The 20865-nt window shown below is 38.4% G+C and overlaps 2 protein-coding genes across 4 annotated transcripts; one reads left to right on the forward strand and one right to left on the reverse strand.

Annotated features, from left to right (window-relative positions):
* Window positions 1-569: 569 nt before the first annotated feature.
* On the reverse strand, window positions 570-18592 carry RAD17 (RAD17 checkpoint clamp loader component). Of its 3 annotated transcripts, XM_069776966.1 has the most exons (17): window positions 18339-18592; window positions 16755-17032; window positions 16151-16277; window positions 15544-15627; window positions 14669-14825; window positions 14044-14180; window positions 12852-12904; window positions 12633-12758; window positions 12478-12547; window positions 11712-11823; window positions 9189-9383; window positions 7897-7982; window positions 7189-7335; window positions 6594-6740; window positions 5722-5842; window positions 4235-4292; window positions 570-1836 (listed from the first exon to the last, which is right to left on the reverse strand). In XM_069776966.1, the coding sequence occupies exons 1-17, from the start codon at window positions 18369-18371 to the stop codon at window positions 1569-1571; spliced, it is 2199 nt and encodes a 732-aa protein (XP_069633067.1). In that variant the 5' UTR covers window positions 18372-18592; the 3' UTR covers window positions 570-1568. The 3 variants fall into 3 exon arrangements, with proteins under 3 accessions (XP_069633067.1, XP_069633065.1, XP_069633066.1); XM_069776964.1 differs by lacking the exon at window positions 16151-16277 and having other exon boundaries at window positions 16757-17032; window positions 18339-18588; XM_069776965.1 differs by lacking the exons at window positions 16151-16277; window positions 16755-17032; window positions 18339-18592 and adding an exon at window positions 16413-16524.
* A 46-nt stretch (window positions 18593-18638) lies between these two features.
* On the forward strand, window positions 18639-20446 carry AK6 (adenylate kinase 6). The gene is made up of 5 exons (XM_069776967.1): window positions 18639-18771; window positions 19274-19366; window positions 19714-19772; window positions 19860-20005; window positions 20156-20446. The coding sequence occupies exons 1-5, from the start codon at window positions 18744-18746 to the stop codon at window positions 20343-20345; spliced, it is 516 nt and encodes a 171-aa protein (XP_069633068.1). The 5' UTR covers window positions 18639-18743; the 3' UTR covers window positions 20346-20446.
* The last annotated feature ends 419 nt before the right edge of the window (window positions 20447-20865 follow it).

Genomic DNA, 20865 nt, shown 5'->3' on the forward strand with positions numbered 1-20865 from the left:
AATTATTACGAATGCTGTAGCTGATAGTGGTTAAGTCTCTACTATTACAATTTATAATTAACCAGGTAAGTACCGAATAGTGTCCTAGTAAGGGCAAGGCCAACAGTAATACAAAGTAGTTGATGTCAAAGTAACTGTTATTACTATTATTAGCAGATGCTGCTGTAAGGAAAGCTGAAAAGATACAAAGCAGCAGCTTGGAGTTTTGCTTGCAAAGTATAAATCAGTGTTTCATGCCATATTGTCATTTGCAGGAGAGCCCCCCCCGCCCCCCGGACCACAGGAGGGGTCAGATGGCATTTCAGTGACAGACAACTGCAGGAGGCCCAAGAGAAGCGAGCTATCACCTAAGTTGAGCAGGGGTCACCCCATCCAAAGCGCCCTGGAGAAGGGAAAAGGTGTTAAGGGGCATCAACAGCCAAAACCATCTTCACTTTGCTGTAATGAGCTGTAACAGAATTTAAGAATTCAGGGAGAAATTTCCCTCTTCAACATTAAACAATAGCTATAGCTGGAAAGACTACACCTGTCCCTTGAGAACAGACAAATCTGGACAATAGCAGCATTACTTCCAAGGCTATGGTGGACAAACATGTATTTTCTTCTACTAGACTTTGTATGTAAGCAATACAGAAATGCAAACATGCATTACACAGTCAAAGTTTTTTTGATTTTTTTTCTTATTCCTGTTGTATCACTAACAACAGCACCATGTTAGATTGATTTGCATGGACCAGTCCTAGTTACAGAGAAACACTGACATATTAAACAGTCTATTCAGACAACCAGAACACACTTCTCGCATGTCAGTTACCAAACACAGGATTATTCTTTCCGCCAGCTCAACTGCAATTTAAGGAGAAAAAACTGCATGCTACACCATTAACTTCCCACAGAATACAAAGAACAAGAAGGACTTATGCTTGTTATATTTCTCCTCCATAAGTTATGTAAATATCTTTCAAATAGGAATCCAGAATAATCTGTTGTACAACATATGTTCAACTTGACATAAATCTGTGGCAAAGTACCAAACAGTATTAATACAGTAGGATTTTCATTTACACCATCAGTATAGGATATCAAACTTTTCACATGTGCCCTTCAGTCTCCTTTCAGAAGGGCCAAGCTTCCAAACAGCAATTTTTTTGAAGATACGAATTTTAACAAAACCTTCAAATGCTGATAACCTATCAACGATGTACTCAAGAAACACACTGTACAACTGCAAAGTAAACTGAAAGTGTAAAAAACAGTAATAACTTAAGAGTGACACTGCTTATCTACAGTCTCTTTCAAACTAATTGTCATTTATTGTTCTCTTTTTATGAATATAGACTATTTCATGGCTCAGGAGAGGCAAGCAATAGCTTGTAATTTAGTATTCAGCTCAGGTCTGATCCTGCAAAGTTAAGAGGAAGCCGAGGACAGTTGTCTCGGTGCTGACTCAGCATGATTAGACTAAGTAGCTAAAGCAGTACTTTTGTGCGGACCATACTCTCTTTAGCAAAGGCCTTTATGGCACATTAATCTATTCAGGCAAGTCAGTGGTTGATACTTTGTTGTACTCAGTCACTATCATATTCCTCTATTTTTAATTCTTCTTCCTCCATGATTGCTTGACCTGCAACAGGCTGAGGCTGACTGCAGGGCAGTTCACTTCCACTGCACTGGCTAGAAGAGAGAGGCAATCCATCCAATTCATCCTCATTCATTCTGTTTTTCTCCATCTCTGCAGCTGTCTCCATACCATGCACATCAGCACAGTCCCCCTCAGAGCCAACAAGTAAGTCTGGCATCCCAGGATCTTTATCAGTAAGTGTTTCAAGCTTTAACCTGTAAAGTTATCATTGCAACAGTAAGTTACCATGAAAAAACATCTGCTCTCTCATTCAGAAGCTGCAATAGAAAAGACTGCCCGTGTAGCACCCAGGTCACCCTTCTTCACTGGCGCTTAACAGCTTTCACATTTTCTGGCAGTAATACCCTCCATAAATCACGGTTAATTCAAGCTGTACACATTCTGTGCTTACATCACTACCTTCAGTACTGTGTTTTTACACAACGCTCTGCCCACATCTTCCAGGTGTAGATAGATACTTGTGCCCAGAACTCAACACCATATAGCTTACATGACAGCCTACAGAAGACAGAGGAGATCCTTTTGGGGAAAGGACTGCCCTACGTAGCCTCAAACCACAGCAACAGCAAAATACCATACCATGTTTGGGCTCCGTCGCTCCCCAGTACCCACTGTTGCCTGAAGATTCTTCCTTATAGTGACAGTGGTTTTGCTGAGCTTTCCTCATGTACGTGAACTGCTAACAATTAAGTCACTGACAACAGCCCATAATACATTAGACCCTTTCCAAACAAAACCAAAATCCTTTAGGATGGGAGGCAATTTAATTTGAAACAGGAGAATTAAAGAAAAAAAAAAAAGGAGTGGAAAGGAAATCCTTTTATGTTTTATAATCTCTTTTACTATTTAGATTTCTCAATCTTTCTGGCATCTCTGTATCAGTATGTTACCAATGTTGCTTTATTATTTTTCCCACTTCGCATGGGAATAACAAAAACTTAGTTATTGACAAAAAACTCATCCTGACACCACTTCCAGCGGATCAAATACCACACACTCTCCTCAATGCCAGTTTTCTTACTACAGTACCATTCCAATTCCATTAATAAATATAATGGAAAATAAACAAAATAAGAGTATTTCCATCAAAATAGCCACACATAAGTTATTTTACAGACTGCTTAATAACCCAAAATAAATTATTTTTAATTAGGATTCCTGAAGGAAGCAAATACTTACTAAAATACCTGCATTTCTCTATACTTGCTTTCCAAAATAGTGAACAAACGAAAAAAAGATTACTGTGTTTTCAGAAGAAAGTTACCCCTCAGATAAAACTCAGTGACACACATCCAACTTACTAACACAGATAAAAAACCATTTATCAATATTTAAAGGTATGCTGCAGAAAAAATGAATGGCATAAGGGAGTCTACAATTAATTTGTAAAGTTACAAACACTTTTGCTTAGATGAGGTAGATTGCAAAGAAACACACTCATTAGGGACACTTTACTTTCTTCCTGACTAGCACCCAAAATGGCTTTTAATACAACTGTTGGGGAACAGGGTGGTTCTTGGGTAATACAGCCCTTACCTTACAGGCCAGTATTTCATAGTTAAAATCAGACAGCAATACCACAGTGATAAATATGAGATGCTTTGTCAGATGTCCTAAGAAACTCACTCTCTTGGTTAAGAGATGAAAGTTAGTCTCATCGCAGCTAACTGTAATCTCAATCCTTTATTAGAAACAGACCATCACAATTAAAACTTTTTAATTTTCAGAGATATCAAAGTTATAGAAATGTAACTGAGGCTCTACTAGTATAAGTGATGCCTATGACTCAGAGGGCTCACTAGTCACAATATAACATGTCATGACATGCCACCCCATGAGTGCTACACAACCCATAAGTAGAGCACTACAGTCTTTCAGTTGAAATAAAAAGTATTTTTTCAGTATTTAACATCCATGGCAGAGGAACTTCAGTAGCTATGTTTAGAAAGCATTTTTTAAATAAAACCAAAGGTTTACTGTAAGTAGTCCAATAGGTAAAAATTCCACAAAATAAAAACCAGTGCTGCTATCTAATTTCAGAGGAAGCACTTATTAAAATATTTTGTAGTTCCATAGATATAGAACTGCTTCAAAAGGAACTAATTCCCCATTATTCTTTCTTTCTTACACCTCTAACATGCACATGAACACAGAATGTTCTATCAAACTTCCAGATTAATGATTTATGCCATGATAAACATAGGCAAAGTGCACTATACTTTTTGCGTCAGTTGTTTCATTCTCACATACATGTCTTTGATTGTAAAAAAAATATTTTATTCAGATCACGTAATGAAGAAACATAGGTACGTCTAGGATAGAGCTAATATTTGATACACTGGAAAAGAAAGCTAAACAAGGATTGAAAGCAAGACTGTAATAAAAAAGTTGCTACTCACATTGTAATGATAAATAGTTTTGAACTGAAGAAGTTTTAACAGGTAAAATATAAAATTATCGTGCTGCAAGTGAGGGAAAATGTCACATCACAGATGTACATTGAAGAAGTTTCTCTATGAAAGGGTCCTTTTCCTCAATATATTAAGAAAGAAAGTCTTACTTTCTTTAAGAAAAGTCAGAAGTCAAGTTTACCTCTCAAAATGTCTTTTCAGTGGTAGCCTCCCAACGTCTTGGATAAAAGCAATCTGAGCTGAGAACAAAGAATCACCAGTATCACATTGGGTAGATGATAACACACACACAATTAAACATACTGAAAAAATAAAAAATTCATAGGCTTAGTCAAGCATTCCTGTAGATATTTGCAATATTTTGGATACCAAAACACTGCACGTGTGTGTAAGTATTTATTTTTTTCCCAAACCCTTTACCACATTACCGTAACATATTTACAGATTACCTACTCGTAAAAGAAAATCCCTGACATTCAACTGTGTATTATGATGCAGAGTTATTATTCCATAGCCTACAAAATGAATTCATCCTGATGTTAAGGCCTTAGTGAAGACATAGAAGTAATTAACACAGCATAAGTAACCCAGCTGTCTAGACAGTAATTTTTGGATTATGTACCATACAAAGTAAATTTTTCCACATGAACTGTCTGCTATTGGATTACCTCAGGTTACACATTTTTTTAATGGACTGCGAACTTGGATTTTGTTTACTTCATCTGGGAAAGGCTTTTTAAAGTGTTTTTAAAGTGTGTTGATGTTACTGGAAAGGGATCAGTAAGCAATGAATAAAGATCTAGTTAATATTGCCTACTAGGTTTACAAAAGTCTTCTCACCAAATCCTCTAGTAGAAGTAAAAGAAGCCCTAAGCCTAAGAGAACAATTTAATTAGTAAAGTCTGATAAATAATTAATGACTAAGAAGTGGGGAAAGGGGTATGAGGTAATAGTTAACTCTTGCAATGGAAAAAAAGTTGCCAATGCAGTTTTGCATTGATCTGTGCTAGGACCCAGGCTATCCAGTACATTCTTAAATGTAACCCTGTGAAAAAAAGGGGATGAAGAGCAAGATGAGCAAGTTTGCCAATACCACCCAGTTAGACAAGCTAGTAAGGATGTGGGCATACAGGAAAACTGTGCAAGGATCTTAAGAGACTGATTGAGAGAGCAACATGATGAAGTTCAAAAGTACACAGATACCAGAAATCCATGCCATAATTAAAAAAAAAAAAAATATTTCAAATACTCCAACACAAGGAGCCCATCTTACACAATTATAAAGCATCATATACACCTCACTTCTGACAAGAGAGATACTTCACAGCATCATAGAATGGTTTGGGTTGGAAGGGACCTTAAAGATCATCTAGTTCCAACCTTACTGGAAATATTTTAATATTTAACTTATTACACATCTAACTTATTTTGATTCTTTCAGGTACGGAAGTTTTAAAAATGTTCTTGATGTTTGAAACCTAACAGAACATCTTTAATTTTCGCTATGTTACTAGAAACATTTTTGGATATCAGCTATATGCGCTTACCATAAGTATTTTTTTTACTGAAGCAAAAGCACAGTTAGTATTGACATTTTGGATTACAAAATTTTTCAGTATGCTTTAATTACAAAAAAGAGTCCAAGATCAAAACTTACACCCATCTTACCTTGATTTCTCATGGGGTTTGCTAACATAGCAAGATAAGGCAATAGCTCTGTCTGAAGACACTCAGGTGGTAAACAGAAGCTTGAAAAGAGAGATTTCGCAGCAAGGCAATTTTCTTGATACTGTAAGAGTTGTGGGAAAAAGAAATACAAGCAAAAAAACCCTAGTAAATAATTATTAATGTAGATATTCTGTACAGTAAAAGACACTTTCTTCTTGCCTGCTGGACAACTACAAACAAGCTACTGAAAAATGAGACCAGAAAAAAAGATAAGCAGTTAGAGTCAATGTATACAGATCATAAAAATGGTAAATTCCTTCATTTTCGCCTTTTGCTGGACATTGAATTTTCCAGAAAATATTTATCCCTTGATTATAGAATTCCCCACCCATCCAGGCCAATATTTTTTGCCAGATACAGCAACAGAAGTATTAGTTCAAATGTAAAAAATTGTCAAGAGCTTTGGTACCTCACGTACAAGCTATTTCTTATAAACACACGTAACAGCAGTAATTTGTTAAACTTACACAACAGTTTAACGTGATTTAAGCCACACAAAAACTTAAAACTTACTTTCAGGAATACTTTATAGTATTTCAACATTAATTGTGTCTCCATTAACTTAGGATTAAGACTCTCCCAGCAGCATGCCAACTTGGACACAGGAATTGGACTTTGTCACAGGCCTCCAATTTATTTTTCCATTAAAGAATAATACAAATGTAACTCTTCAAGCAACTACTTTTTAGAAGTAGCTTGTATCAAAATAGGATATTTGACAAGTTTAGCACTGTGAGCAAATCTCATCTATACTACTCAATTGTCACACTTTACAAAAAAAACCAAAAAACCCAAAACCACCAAGCACTTACCTTCTTATTGATAAAGAACCACTGGGGTTTATGTAAAGGCCGGAACCCCATCCCTCCTTGGTGGTGGGCAAAGGCTCTGGATGTATTTGAATGTATCACCCCTCGGGTAGCCACAGATGCACTGTATTCTTCCATCACAAGCCGTGACTAAGAAAGAAATCAGGCATTATGTGAACTCAAAGTCTCTGTACAGCGTGTTTTATTTGAGCCAAAACACACTATAACTGCAGAGACACGACATGCTCAGAATATGTTTAGAATACTGTGAAACTTTTACTCAAAGCAGCTGAATGAAAAAGCTAGCCCAATTACTTCAGGGAAGAGGCATACAGATTCCAAAACATTTTTAGCATAAATATGTTCTACCTAAAAATACTTTGTAGAGTATTTCACAAACACTATAATAAAATACTGACAGAAGTTGGACAAAAAGTTGGACCTGCATCTCTTCTATAGTTGACGTACTTTAGCATTAATAATTCAGTGTCACCTACACTGTAAGTCTGAAGTAAACATTCATAAACACTTAAAGTCTAGAAGTTCTATGTCAGAGTATCAAAAAAAAAGTATGTGTGTATAAAAAGATGACACTTACACTCCAGTTACTACAAAGGACATCAGCAGTGCTGAAATATTCGCTGGCTCTCACTACTTCATCTATACCAGAAAAAAAGTCTACATAGTTCTGGTGAAGGTATAAATTAAACATGCTTCCAGACATATGCGATTTTTCCACAACATCCTATTAGGAAAAAGAAAGTTCAAGTTTTACACAGTGTATAAGGAAAAGCATCCTATAAAAGTTATGATACATTTAGATGGAGGTGGCACGCGAAGTGATGCTTATATACAAAAGGGAGGTTGGTGTGCTCCCGGAGAAGGCTAACTGGGGATGGAGGGGCAGAAGCCATTGCTGTCTTCAACTCTCTCAATGGGTGGTAACAGAAAGGTGAACTCTGACTCCTCTTGGCAATGCACAGCGAAAGGATGAGGTAACTATCACAGGCTGCAGTGAGGCAAAGTCCACCTTCCACCACAAGTCCATCAGTGAGGTGAGAGAATCTCTGTCCTTGGAGATACTCAAAACTTGACAGATCAAGAGCCTGGGAACCTCATCTACCTTTGCAGCTAGCCTCCAGAGGTTCCTTCGAGATTAATTATTCCTTAAATTAAGACAGACTGAATACACATATATTAAGATCAGTGACAAAACCACTGTACTTGAGAATTTGCATCAATCATTTAGAGTTTGTTTTGGTTTTTTTCAAACCAAACTGGAATCAAGTAGTTGTTGCAAAGGTACCTCAGGCTGAATAAGCAAGGTGTCTCGATGGTGTTCTGATAAGTGAGCAGGCAGCTGAGGAAATTCTGATTCTGACACTGGTTCTCCTACAAATGATTTTACAATGTTTAGTCTTTTAACATCAGAAATGTTGTTACATTTCTGCACATAATCAAAAAAGCCAGAAGAAAAAGACACATTTCACATTAAATATTCAAAATTAGAATAAAAATTAGATAGGAGCAAGAAGAGATGTGTAACTGCATGAATAGTAGTTTTTGCATACATTGAGAATCATTTTTAGCAACTGTCAACTCTACCAGCAATTAGATTACACCATTTTCTGTTCCCAGAAAGCTCTTGATGCAGGCATAAGTATTTATTTATATAGTCAATATTTCATCATCAACAATATAATTAGTTACATTACACTTCATGTAACAAATTTCATCTAGTCATTTTCATATTCCCTCATCTCACTACTTCTCCTCGGTTGATTTTGGAACTGATATTGTGCATTAGTACTAAAATGTGGACAGCCAATGGCACTGTGGATCCTGATTTAGCTGAGTGCAGATAGTACTAGTTTATTAAGTACCAAATGTTTATGAATTATAGTCTTTAAGTGTTAAAAAAACAGTACTGTAACCACACACAGGGAGGAGATATGTTCTGTAAATTCACAGAACCTGAGTGTATAAAAAGTAGAACTTTCAGTAGTAGTAAGGGTGGAGAGTATTTTGGAGAGGTGGGAAGGGAAACAGGGTATGACAGAGAAGTGGAAGAGGTTTTCAGTCCAGAAAGGAGAGAGCACACATGTCTGTTAAAAGGAACCAAAGAGTTGAGATAAAAAGTAGGGAGGAAAAGGCAGCACATACACAAATAAGAGAGGCAGTAGCTATGAGCCTGCAGGGCTGTTCTGTAACTTTTAGAAATACAGACAAGTACAGAACATAACTGTACAGAATAACAATACATAATTCTGCACAAAAGCAAAACTTGCTTTTGTACAGAGCAACAAATGTGCTGGCTATCTAGCTAGCTTTGTATGCATGACAGCACATGGACCTAATGCAACTAGAGTTATGTAATTTTATTACATACATGTGGTGCATCTCAGTGAAATGTTTATTTACCTGATACAGACAGCTGCAATCTCAGTTACCACAAACTTTTATCCCTGTTTTTATACTGTTATTCATGACCAAACATGCAAATTAGAGATCACCCTAAGCCTTACTTTAGCAAAACTAGCTATTAGCAGCTGACGTGCTTTGCCCATTGAAGGGAAGAGTAAGTCAAAGGTTTCTTACTTTTGCAGTAAATTATTTTCCCCAGAGCATGGAAAAGAAATATGGAAGCATCTTTGCCACCAATAGCTTGTATCTCCTGGTCTTCTGAAGTATCGGATTTACTTTTCTTTCTTACTTTAGATACTGCTGCTACTTCACATTTTAGTGCAGAGCTCCTTTTCTTCCTTGACCAAAACTCTTTCTCCAACGAGCAGTCTATCAATAAAAACAAAAACACATCAGGATAAAGTAGATGAATCAAAAAAAGTTTTCTATTATATTGCTACTGTATATTGCTACTGCTAAATGTTCTAAACAAACAAACACAACAAAAAAAAAAACAACAGAAAAGGTTATATAAATAGAGGCACTAGGAGAAAACTAATTTATTAGGAAGACAACCCAGCCACCTGAACTAGTATGCTTCATTCCACTTCTGTCCCTTAAGCCACAGCTAAGGTGCCAAGTACTTTTTTGTTCTGATGCATCCCCAAGATGCCTTTCTTAAAAATTTCTTCTTTATAAAGTACAAGTGCAAATATATGTAAATTATATTTCAGTTACATTCTGTTCACTTATCAATTTATCTTCTATTTGCATTACCTGTGTAATACCCTCACTGACACATAAGGCACCAAAGAAAACCTTTCATTTAGGTGATTCTTCCAATAGCCTACTAATTTCCGCAATATTTTGAGCTCCAAGGAATAAAACCCTTCTTCTAATCTAATTTAAAACTCAAAAATTTTCACTCACAGTTTGATTTAGTGGCAGATAAATGTTCCTTACTGAGCTAAGAGAAGTTATACTTTAAGTTTTTATCTTTCTTTTCTCTCACAATTACTATGGATCCATTTTACCTGTTAATACTACTACAAAGTGAATGGATCACTTGTGTTTACACATATACGCAAGTGAAGAAAGAAATCATATACATGTAAAAACTAATATTGCATTGTCAGGAGATCAACAAGGAGGTGAGGTGTCTCCAAAACTTACAAAGTATCACTGGCTGCCAATCATTTACATAACTGAAACACCTGAACAACGAAAAAATTCCTATTCAACATGAAAGCAGCTCTTCTCAATCTGTTAGAGAAAATTCAAGAAGCGAATGTCCAGGGTCATAGGACTTAAATACATGATTCTGAGGCGCCATGTACAGAAGCTGTCAAGCCATATGCCTTTGTTTTCTCCCAAGTTCTCTTTATAACTCTCATGTTTTTACATTCCAAAGTAATTTATTAAAAATTACACAAACTGGTCATTTTAAGCCTATTTAGATTTTCTAGAGTATGTAAAAGCTACTTAGCATCCAGCAGCAAGCTACTGCAAACTTTTCTCAGGTATCACCAACCTACTATTTATTAACTTAATGGCATTATCATCAAAATGGTTTTACTGAGAGGAATTTTGTATTTTTCTGATAAACATAGAACAATACAAACTTAGTATACTAGAAGAGAACATCAGAAGACTTTAGTTTCCACATTTTCAAATTAAACCCAGAAACCTTACTCCCTCATGTAATTTAGCAAACACAGCTCATTTAACTTCAATATACTCCAAAATTCAAACTACAACACTCCCTCCTACAACAAGGTTTTGAAAATACATTTAATCCTGTATTCCATCAGCACAGTTTCTATTTGCAAGGTGGACGGGAAAGAAAATGAGCAAAAGCAACAAGATCATTGCCACCTTTATGACACAGCAGAAGACAACTATCGAACTCACGTCCTTATTTCTAGGTTGAATGCGAATTCTGGCACCATCTAGCGGTTCTTAGGATGAACTACATATGCCAGAGTACTGCTTTTAAAAAGCGTAGATTATGTAACTCACATACAGTGTCTTCTTAATAATTGACTTCCAATGCTTATAAAAGACATGACAGTAAGTCTCCTGTTTCTTTCGATGCTGGAACATCTAAAACAATCCCAAACTAAGTCTGAATTGAGTATTGCCCAACCAAGTATTTTGAAGACTACTAAAACACTGAACTTCAAAGTTACTCTGTAATACACTCAAGTAACTTCATAGCAGGTCATGCCATTTCACAGCTTTTCAATTTACCAACAGCTGCAGGAACTCCAAGGCAAAATCAATCATTACAGAAATGCTGTACACAAAGGCAATGGGCTATTTCAGAAATACTTTAAGGGTACAGATAAGGACATGGAGAAGTATAAGAACCAAGCAATGAAAACACCTTTCAAATTAAGGTTGCATCACAAAAGCCTTGAACAGTAAACACACACCAATAGCAAAGTTATCAAGAAGAAAAGAGGGCATTTCATTAAATTACATCACCACATACATAGCAGATGTTACTCAATTTTAATACTGCATATAACAGTCATGAAATGGAAAGTTTTCAGTTAAAAAAAACCAAAACCCTTTGTGCCTTTTATTCCTCCTTCAGAGCAGCATGTCAAAAACGTTTTGCACGGCTCACCTAGCTGCGCTGCAACAGTGAACTGAATAGCTGTACAGCAGAAATGGTGAAAATGTCATTGACTTAACAAAATCATAGGTATTTACCTTTCATAGAAGAAAATTGAAGACTGTTTATTGCACTTCTTATATCACCTGAACAACCTCTGCAAAGCAACTCCAGAGAAGTTCTGTCAAGAGCATAATTCTTTTCTCTGTTCTACAATGAAAAGCAACATTCAAAGTAATAAGGAAAAGCAACATAGTAGTAAGAAAAAGCAAGAAAAGGAGTTTATTCTGGCTGTGGGGACCCACCTCTGACACACGCCACAAACAGACTACACGAGCATCCACCATGTGCTCAAACCATGTAATACTACTACCTTGAAAACATTTAATTCATTTAAGCACATTGCTGCATTTTATACAGCAATATTAAAGAGAATAATGCACATAATTCTTTGCAAGGTGTCACTCAATATTAGACTTGGTTGTAATCAAAACAATTCAGGAATAATACAGGATTTAGGTTCGTGACCTTTTCTGGCATTGCTGGACACAATGAAAATTACTTCTATTCCTATTATTTGTTTCATATATATAGTTCCTGTAATAGGCAGAAGAATTTACAGCAGTAACTTTGAAGACTTAGACCAAGGATCAAGTGGATCTAATCTTAAAAACAAGACATCTTTCCAGTTTGTTCCTTGTTTTCTGTTGGGGGCGATTAGTGGTGTTTTTGGGGAGGTGTGGCGCTCTGCTATCAAAGATCAAACAAATACAGTAACAAATATAAGTAACATACTTCAGATACAAAAGTCTGAAATCTTTTGGTCCTAGAACTGCACAGAAGTAATCAGTTTTGACAACTTACCATACTAGCTTCTGTTGCAGCTATTCGATTAAGAACTTTCATCATATTTGTTGGTGCAACAGGCTTGAAACTGTTGAATTTCATTTAAAAAAAATTAATTAGTTTATTACTTCTCATCTGTTTCAATCAAGTTTTAATGAGATAAAAGACCTTACCTAATACTGGATATACAGAACTCCTCTAGAATTTCCATTGGGAATAGTAACCTCTGGTTGCTGTCTCCACTGAAGTTATCTGAGATTATAAATATAAGGGGACATCTGCTTGTACGAACAAATCTCCTAAATTGAAAAATAAGCAAGTATAAGAAGAATCAAACTCCCGTTTACTGCAAGTGACCAAAGCTATTCATTAAAAACTTACTTGCAACTGACCTGAGAATTTCATGTAGACTGCTAGGGTCTCGATAGAATTGGTTTGGTATGTCCTATTCAAAACAAATGAACTGCTGTCAGTACATTCAGATGTAAATATTCTCTCCCACAGACTGATTATTATGGGACACTACTGTGCTACACATTTTTTCTTCCTAGTCAGCTTGCTTTCAACTAAATTTGAATGTAGCTAACACTGAAGATAACGGGGGGGGGGGGGGGGGAGAAAAAACCCAAAGCGTATTTCTTTCTTTCATTATGGAAAACAATTACCTAAAATGAAACATTTTCTTTCTGTCTTTGTTTCCTAAGAAACAGCATTGGGTGATTACATTGCCTGCTAGACAGAGTTTTACTCAGAAGATAAACACGCAAGGCAGCAGCTCCACTGAGGAAGAGGGCAGGATATACTATTTGAGATATGAGAGGACCTACACAGGAAAGTGACTTTATGAAGAGAAGTCACAGAAAACTATGTTTCCTAAATTCTACAGTATTCTACATTACTCAGCTAGAATTTTTGTCTCATCTATTCCCTTTCTTGAAAGTTTACAGGCAACTTGACTATCATAACTTATCAAATTCCTCTGTCAGAAAAAACACGAAAAGCTCAGAAAGAAAATGCTATTGAAACACACTCCTGAATAAGTAAAAATAAAGTATTCTCCTGTACCTCCCGTCATGGCTTACAAACCCTCAGAGTTCACATGTCTGCCCGTGATAACCCCCCTCCCCTGCACAAGACCAGGGAATGCTAAATTTCAAATGCTTTCTGATTGTATTAATTCTCACATATCTTCTACATTCTCCTGCATCCCTAAGTAACAAGAATAGTTGGGGGGAGGGAGGGGAGGTGTCCCCCTCTTCCTTTTTACACACATAAATATTTCTAGAAATCTAATCATACAGAAACATGGGTATGACTTCCCAATGTACCCTTTTTGATCCTCTATTACTTATTTCTGTACACAAACTAGTCTCCAATTTCTGCTTGACTATTAACTTCTGTTTAACTACAGGTGGAATTTGGTTCTAGACTGCTGTAGACACTTGAAAAGTAATAAAGAATTCATCTGCAGTAAAGCAGACTAACTTTTGGCAACACCAATCCACCAGCTTAAGCTAGTTAGCAGGTCAATATTGTAATAAAAGGTATTGTTTTCAAAACAAGATTTCAGGAGTTTTCACTTACTTCAATAAGAATAAGCTTTTTATCATTTTCTGAGGAGTCCCCAAGCATCTGAAGTTTGTTATACTTATTGGCTCTTAATAGAAAATCTTGAAAGAGAGCTGCTTGAGCCTGACTCGGAAACGTATGAAAATTTGAGTCTGAAAAAGAAAACCAATTAAAAATACATATTCTGTATTATACCAAGTAGGATATAAATACCCACAAGAACTAATACCCACCCATGCTATTTTCTGACCGTAGCCATTGAACACCAGCAGCCAAGCCCTTTGGCAAACACATTACAAATATAAGAATTTTTAAACTGTAGAATTCAGTTGAGGACCCAGACAAAGACAGATTTACCTACTTTTATTTAATTGGCTCAAATGATATCCAGGTTATTACATAGTTCTCTATACTGATTTGAATTGCAAATTATTTTGGAGTAAACACTTTTAAAAAACCCACCTAAATCCCTTTTCAGATAAAAGCAAAAGAAAGATTCTTATTAAACACTAAGGATCTGGCTTACATGGACTTGGATGTGACTTCCTATGTGACAGAGACACAAAAGAATAAAAAAAATACAGAATACAAAAATTACAAGTGTAATTGGGGGGGGGGGGGGGGGAATCAAAATACTTACCATGGCCAAACATATTTCTCAAGTCTTCTTTTGTAAAGTCTAAAGATATTGGATTGATCCATTCTTGCACCTGAATGCCAAGATCTTTTGCTAATATTTGTATAGTTGCAGTCTTTCCACAACCAGAAGGACCAGTTAGCAGTAAAACAGAGCCACCCTGTCACAGTAAAAATAAATAAATAAAATAAATAAATCCCTAACATGACAAATAAAGACTGAAAGTTGACTGAAGATGAATATTGGTTGAATTCCTTCTATAGTTTCTCTGGTAATGATTCTCTTTTCCCAATAAAAACTGAGTTAAATATTTTGTGTTATTAATTTACCTGTTGAGTATTCAGACAGAAAGAGCTGGAGCAGAACTCCGAAAGCCTTGCTCAGTTTTTTTATGTATTTGTTTAGTTAACTGCACACCACACAGACTACCAACATAATACATACTGAACTGGAGAACTAGGTCTGAAAAACACTAGACAAGACTGGTAAATGATGCATGTGTGTAAGAACACCTCTTATCAATCAAGAGGTTAAAAACATCCTACTACATCAAGTCAGTGCAACTGGAAATTTGCCAAGATACTGAAAATCAATTTGTGGGAGATAAAAATGCAGTTACAAGCACACACTGAAGAGGTATGAACTGACTGGATGCTAGAAAATAGTATTTCTGAGCAAAATCAGAAAGCACCTCTTAGCAGCATAAGCCCTAAACAAACATACAAGCTCTAATCTACGTTCTTAACAGATTTCTTATAATGCAACAGATACATAATCTCTACCTATAAGTTAAAGCTTTTCTTTGAAATTACAGTAAAACTGAATCCAGCTCATTTGTATGGTTTTATACCTCTAGCCGCTAATTTTAGCAAGATTACCTGCTTTGGCTGCCTCTGAAATATGTGCATTTTTAACCAGGTTTCAACTTCTTCAATTTTCTTCTTTTGCACAGCAAGGTCATTCTAAAACAAGATTAAAATATATGAAATGCACATACACACCTCTCAGTTTCTTAACATTGTCATGATGAGATTCAGGAACAGAATATATGCTGACTAAAATATTAACAGACATGTATATTCCAGTTACATATGTTTATGTTATGTAGAAATAAGTGCAACAGTTAAAGTTAATAATTTCAGCCTGTTTCCTCAAACAACTGATTTTCCATTGCTTACAATTGGGAGACAATTAATTACTTATTATTCCTAAAGTAATAGCATTACAATCTTGCCTGTTCGTGTCAGTATGTTTTATAGCTACTGCTGGAGCTGGTACTTCTTAGGCTCTACTGACTCTACTACTACACAGGATTTTGGAACCTCTGCAAGTCTCATGGAGCTTACTCATCTTCTAGCCTTGCAACTCAATTCATCTCCACAGATGAGCTACTAAATATTTAAATATAAAATACAAATACTACACTAACTTTGTTACATCAACCAGCACGCAAATCTAAGAAACACTTAACACACATACTGATACCTTTGAAACACACTGTGAAAAAGCTGTTCCATGAGCAGAACCAGTGAAGACAGGTTTACTACAGATCTGAGTCCTTTCTCCTTGAAGCCCTAAGGTACCACAGTACCCCACACCCGCAAAGTCATGCCTAAGATGCATCAAGCAAGAGATAGCGCAAACTGCAATTAGTCAAGTACTCTGAACATGCTAACAGACCGGCTAACTGCTATCCAGTAACATGCAAGATAATTTCTGTTATCTTTCCCATAATGAGTGTACTAACTCAGTTCTCTCTTCCTTTCTTTAGCTGTGGATTTTCCTCCTACTTGGAGCTGTCAGATCTGGCTGAAATTCAGTAACAGGTTCAAAAGTTTAGGAGTGGATGGACAGGAAACAACAGCTCAACAGTAGCTTTATCTCCTCAGGAAGCCTGGGGAAAATGCATCTCCTACAGACAAACAGCTCATTAAAATCTTAACTAGAAACAGTAAATAAATCAAACCAGTATTTCACTGCCCTAATAAAACAGGATATACTTAGAACCTGACTAATACGATTATGAACAGAAGCACAACATGTTACACTATAATGTTACTATTACATTAGCACTTAGAATAACTCTCACACCTGAGATTCAGGTTTGTATCTATCTACCCATGGCTCGTCTTGAGACTGGCTCCAATTCAGTCTGTACTTGTTACAAGGCAGATCTACTGAAAACAACGTTGCTCTTTTTCTGGGCTGAACTTTGGGTTTGCTACTTTCTAGCACAGAAGACGGGTCTTTCTTCTCCTGCTGGTTTCTTCCAGAATTGCCTTCTAGTGTCTTCACAGGAATGGCACTAGAAGAAGTATTTGTGTTTCCAAAGAAGTCATCAAATGAATGCGACAACCAATCTGTTACCTAGTAAAATACAAACATTTTGCTATTAGTGTAGCACTCTCCCCTCCTTAATTTGGTACAGCTGTCTCCAGAAAACTGGAGATTTTTATCAAGCATATATAAGAATACCTTGTAGGTGTAAAGAACTTAATTAGCATTGAAAGGCATACTACTAGTTAGCAACAATAGGCATTTATGCTTTTTGAATGTGTCAGTTACATGTTTCTTCAGTATTAAAAAGAAGCTTCACCTTACACACTGTGATAGAGTATTTTGCTGCAAACTGACAAATCACAAGTTGAAAAGTCTACAAACACACATTCAAACTAGAGAAGTAAAATTAAAACAGAGATACAAATGAAAAAATGGCATAACTTATTTATGCCATTTTTACATTAAGGTCCTGTTCATGTTGTCTCTGTATAGTTTTCAGTATGTGGCTTTTTTTTTCCCCTAACATTTATAATGCAGCCATTTTTGTTTAAAAGTTAGAAATAGGCAACAGAGAAATACTTAGGCAACACATTAAAATCAAATATTATTATTCGTTTCCTGTGCGAGGAAGCTTGGACTGATCTCGAATCACACCATCACATGTATCTGAAGTCTGTCTGACAGGGGCAAGGAACGAAACCGCTAATAGTGTCAATATTTAGCTTTGGATTTGAGAAATACCCTGCTAGGACAGTTATACAAATTTACACCTCAGAGTCGCTTTTCAGCCTACCTATGGTCCCAAAACAGCACCACAGTGGCCACACGCTCTCTGTTGCTAACAGCTTCACGATAACCTTTTGGCATAGGAACCATTCTATGAAAACGGGAGTAATAGAATAGACACGTCATGGCCAAAAAGGCCCGTGAATACTCTACAGCTGACACGTCTTATAAATTAATGCAACAGGCCATCACCAGACAAGAGATTATCCGAGAGCAAGAGGGGTTAGCAACTGGGAAAGAGGATTTGCCTCCGCACGGTTTGCTTTCAACGTTGTTCTGACAAAAGCTATTTTTAGTGGAATTTGCATATTCCCCAGCGGGCCAGATACCACCGTCTGAGGGGGTTTCTTTTTTACGCGCTGCCGCAGTAGGTAAGAAGATAAACGTCCTACCCGGGGCGGGGGCGCAGCCGAAGAGGAACTGCCAACACGGAGACTAAGAAGTAATTATCGGGCCTAAAGCGGCTGCCAGCCGGAGCCGCCGGACGCTGCAGAAACCCTCCCCAGGACGGACTTTCGGCCGCAGCCCGCCCCGCTGGCGGGCCGGCGCCCGGGAACCCCCCGCCCCTACCGCGTCCCTCCGTCCGTGCCCCCCGGCGCGGCCCTACCTCCGCCGGCCTTCCCGAGGAGCTTCCAGACATCCTCAGCCCGGGCGGGGCCCATCCGCCGCGCGGCCCCGCTGCCACCGCCAGGCCTGAGGGGAGGAGAGCCCCGCTCCCGGGGAGGCACCCGGGCGGGCCGAGGCGGCAGCGGGACGCCGTGAGCCGAGCCGAGCCCAGAGCAGACCGGCCGGGTCGGGCTGCGCCGAGCCGAGCCGAGCCGAGCCCCCTCACGCCGGACCGCCGAGCTGCGGAGGGGCCCTTCTCTTCCGGCGGCTTTTAGCTGTCCGCGGCGCTCCCGCCGGCCCAGCGGGCAGGGTGGGTGACGCCATCAGCGGGCGGCGGCGGCGGCGGAGGCCCCCGCGTGACGTCTTTTCTAGGCGACCGGCGGCGGCGGCCGCCGCTGGCGGCGGCATGAGGCGGCCCAACCTTCTGCTGACCGGTACGGGACGGTGGGAGCGGCGGGCCGGGCCCAGGGCCGACGAGGGAGGGCGCCGGTGGTGTCCGGGCGGCTTATGGCCGCGGCGGGGCTGCCGGGGGTGCGGGCGGGGGAGCCTGGCGGGGCTGGGGCCTCCCCCCCGCAGGGCCAGCCCCAGCCCCGCTCACAGCCCGGGGTGATGCGGGGTGTGAGGGCCCGGCGCAGGCGGCGCCGGGCTGCTGTGCGTGAAAGCCCGTATTAATCGGGGCTTTTAAACGAAGTAGGCTTTACTTTTGCGTCATCCCGGTTGGAGTAACGCTTCTGCGCAAAGTGAAGAGTTTTCTTTGTAATCTCTAGACATTGCTCTTATGTGGTTTTCCTTCTCGTGCAGCTTTTTGCCTCCTTTCTCTTACACGAACTTGCCAACACTGGCTGACAAAAGCTGCCTTTGTGACTCCTTAGCAGGTGACTTGAAGGGGACTTGCAGGCTCTTCTCTTACCATTTTATATGGCGTTTTGTCTCTAGGTACTCCGGGCGTCGGGAAAACCACACTCGGAAAAGAACTTGCGTCAAGAACGGGAATGACCTATATTAATGTGGGCGACATGGCAAAAGAAGGTAGGCCATATTTACAAAGCGGTCCGTCAAAGTAGTTCAGATATTTTTTGCTTTGTGTAACCATGGGCTTGTAGCGCATGTGTTATATATTAAATGAAAACGCAATGAATTTGCGCTAACAGAAATGTTTTTGGTGGCATGAACTAAAAAAAACATTTAAGTAGCAGTGGCTGACTTTGCATTAAGTAATAAATAACAAACCTATCCTTACACAAATTTGTAAGCAAAGCGTTCCTTGCTCTAAACACTACCTTTTGTTTCCATCCTCCTGAAATAAACACAACTATATAAGTAATTTTAATAATTGCTGTGACTTCACAGACTTCCATGAATTATTTTTGCTGCAGGAGAACTGTATGAAGGTTTTGATGAGGAATACGATTGTCCGATTTTGGATGAAGACAGGGTAAGTCCAACTGCAAAACCTACCATTTTTGTATTTTGACTTTCTGTAATTCCAGATAAACATGCCTATCTTTGGGGTTTTTTGTAGGTAATCGATGAACTGGAAGATAAAATGAGTGAGGGTGGAGTTATTGTCGATTATCACGGCTGTGATTTTTTCCCCGAACGGTGGTTTCATATAGTGTTTGTACTTCGTACGGAAAATTCATTTCTGTATGACAGACTTGAAAGCAGGTATGTCAGTGGAGTAAATAAGGAGTAAAGTACTGTTGTGTGACTTCACTGGAGATCTTGCTAGGGTATAAATTACTGATTCTCTGTAGAATACTTCATAGTGCTCTGCGTTACCTAAGACCATCTCTCAGTGTTGTTCTTGTTTTCTAGGGGCTACAAAGGGAAAAAGCTGCAAGACAACCTTCAGTGTGAAATTTTTCAGACACTGTATGAGGAAGCTATGTTGTCATATAGAGAGGAAATTGTACACCAGTTACCCAGCAACACTCCAGAAGACCTAGAGAGAAATTTGGATCAGATTATGCAATGGATTGAGCAATGGATGAAGGACAACAATTGACATTTGGTGAAAAAGTAACTCTGCTGAATCTCCTCCTGGGAGGGTTTAATAAATGACATTCATAATTCTTGTACAATAAATTAAAATTAATTTTATTGTAACTTGATATGGTTGGGGACCAGAAGAAGGTTCAGAATAGCCAGGTTGTAGGCCTTTGGAGCAGCCTCTGGAGCGCTCTGGGGGAGCCACACAGGAGAACTGACACAAGTGAAAATCCAGCTGTGAATGAAAGGATGAAAAAGACACGGTTGCCCTTAGTAGCAGGAACTAGGTTCAATAACAGAAATTTTTTTGAGCTTATGATTAAAATCAAACCTTCCCCCCACAAGAAAACTGTGAAATCCTGATAAGTGATGGCAGTTGAGGAGCTTTTGAATTCTAAAGGGTAAAACAGTGTCCTGCAAATGAGTGAGTTTGTTTCTGAACTGTTAGACTAAAACATGCTATACTGCGCTGTATTCTTGAATGTGTGGAGGCTAATGTAGCGTCAGGGGGTGTATGATATATTTTGAGGAGGGTG

The sequence above is a fragment of the Haliaeetus albicilla genome, chromosome Z (assembly GCF_947461875.1).
Source record: "Haliaeetus albicilla chromosome Z, bHalAlb1.1, whole genome shotgun sequence".
NCBI lineage: Eukaryota > Metazoa > Chordata > Aves > Accipitriformes > Accipitridae > Haliaeetus > Haliaeetus albicilla.

Coding starts and splice junctions, on each gene's coding strand:
- RAD17 (XM_069776966.1), bottom strand. CDS start 18,371: ATGTCTGGAAGCTCCTCGGGAAGGCCGGCGGAG. Junction 9,384..11,711: donor TCAATTTTCTTCTATGAAAG/GTAAATACCTAT, acceptor TTTTATTGATAG/ACTGCTCGTTGGAGAAAGAG. Junction 4,293..5,721: donor AAACCCCATGAGAAATCAAG/GTAAGATGGGTG, acceptor CTTTGTTCTCAG/CTCAGATTGCTTTTATCCAA.
- AK6 (XM_069776967.1), top strand. CDS start 18,744: ATGAGGCGGCCCAACCTTCTGCTGACCG. Junction 18,772..19,273: donor GCCCAACCTTCTGCTGACCG/GTACGGGACGGT, acceptor TTTTGTCTCTAG/GTACTCCGGGCGTCGGGAAA. Junction 19,367..19,713: donor GGGCGACATGGCAAAAGAAG/GTAGGCCATATT, acceptor TTTTTGCTGCAG/GAGAACTGTATGAAGGTTTT.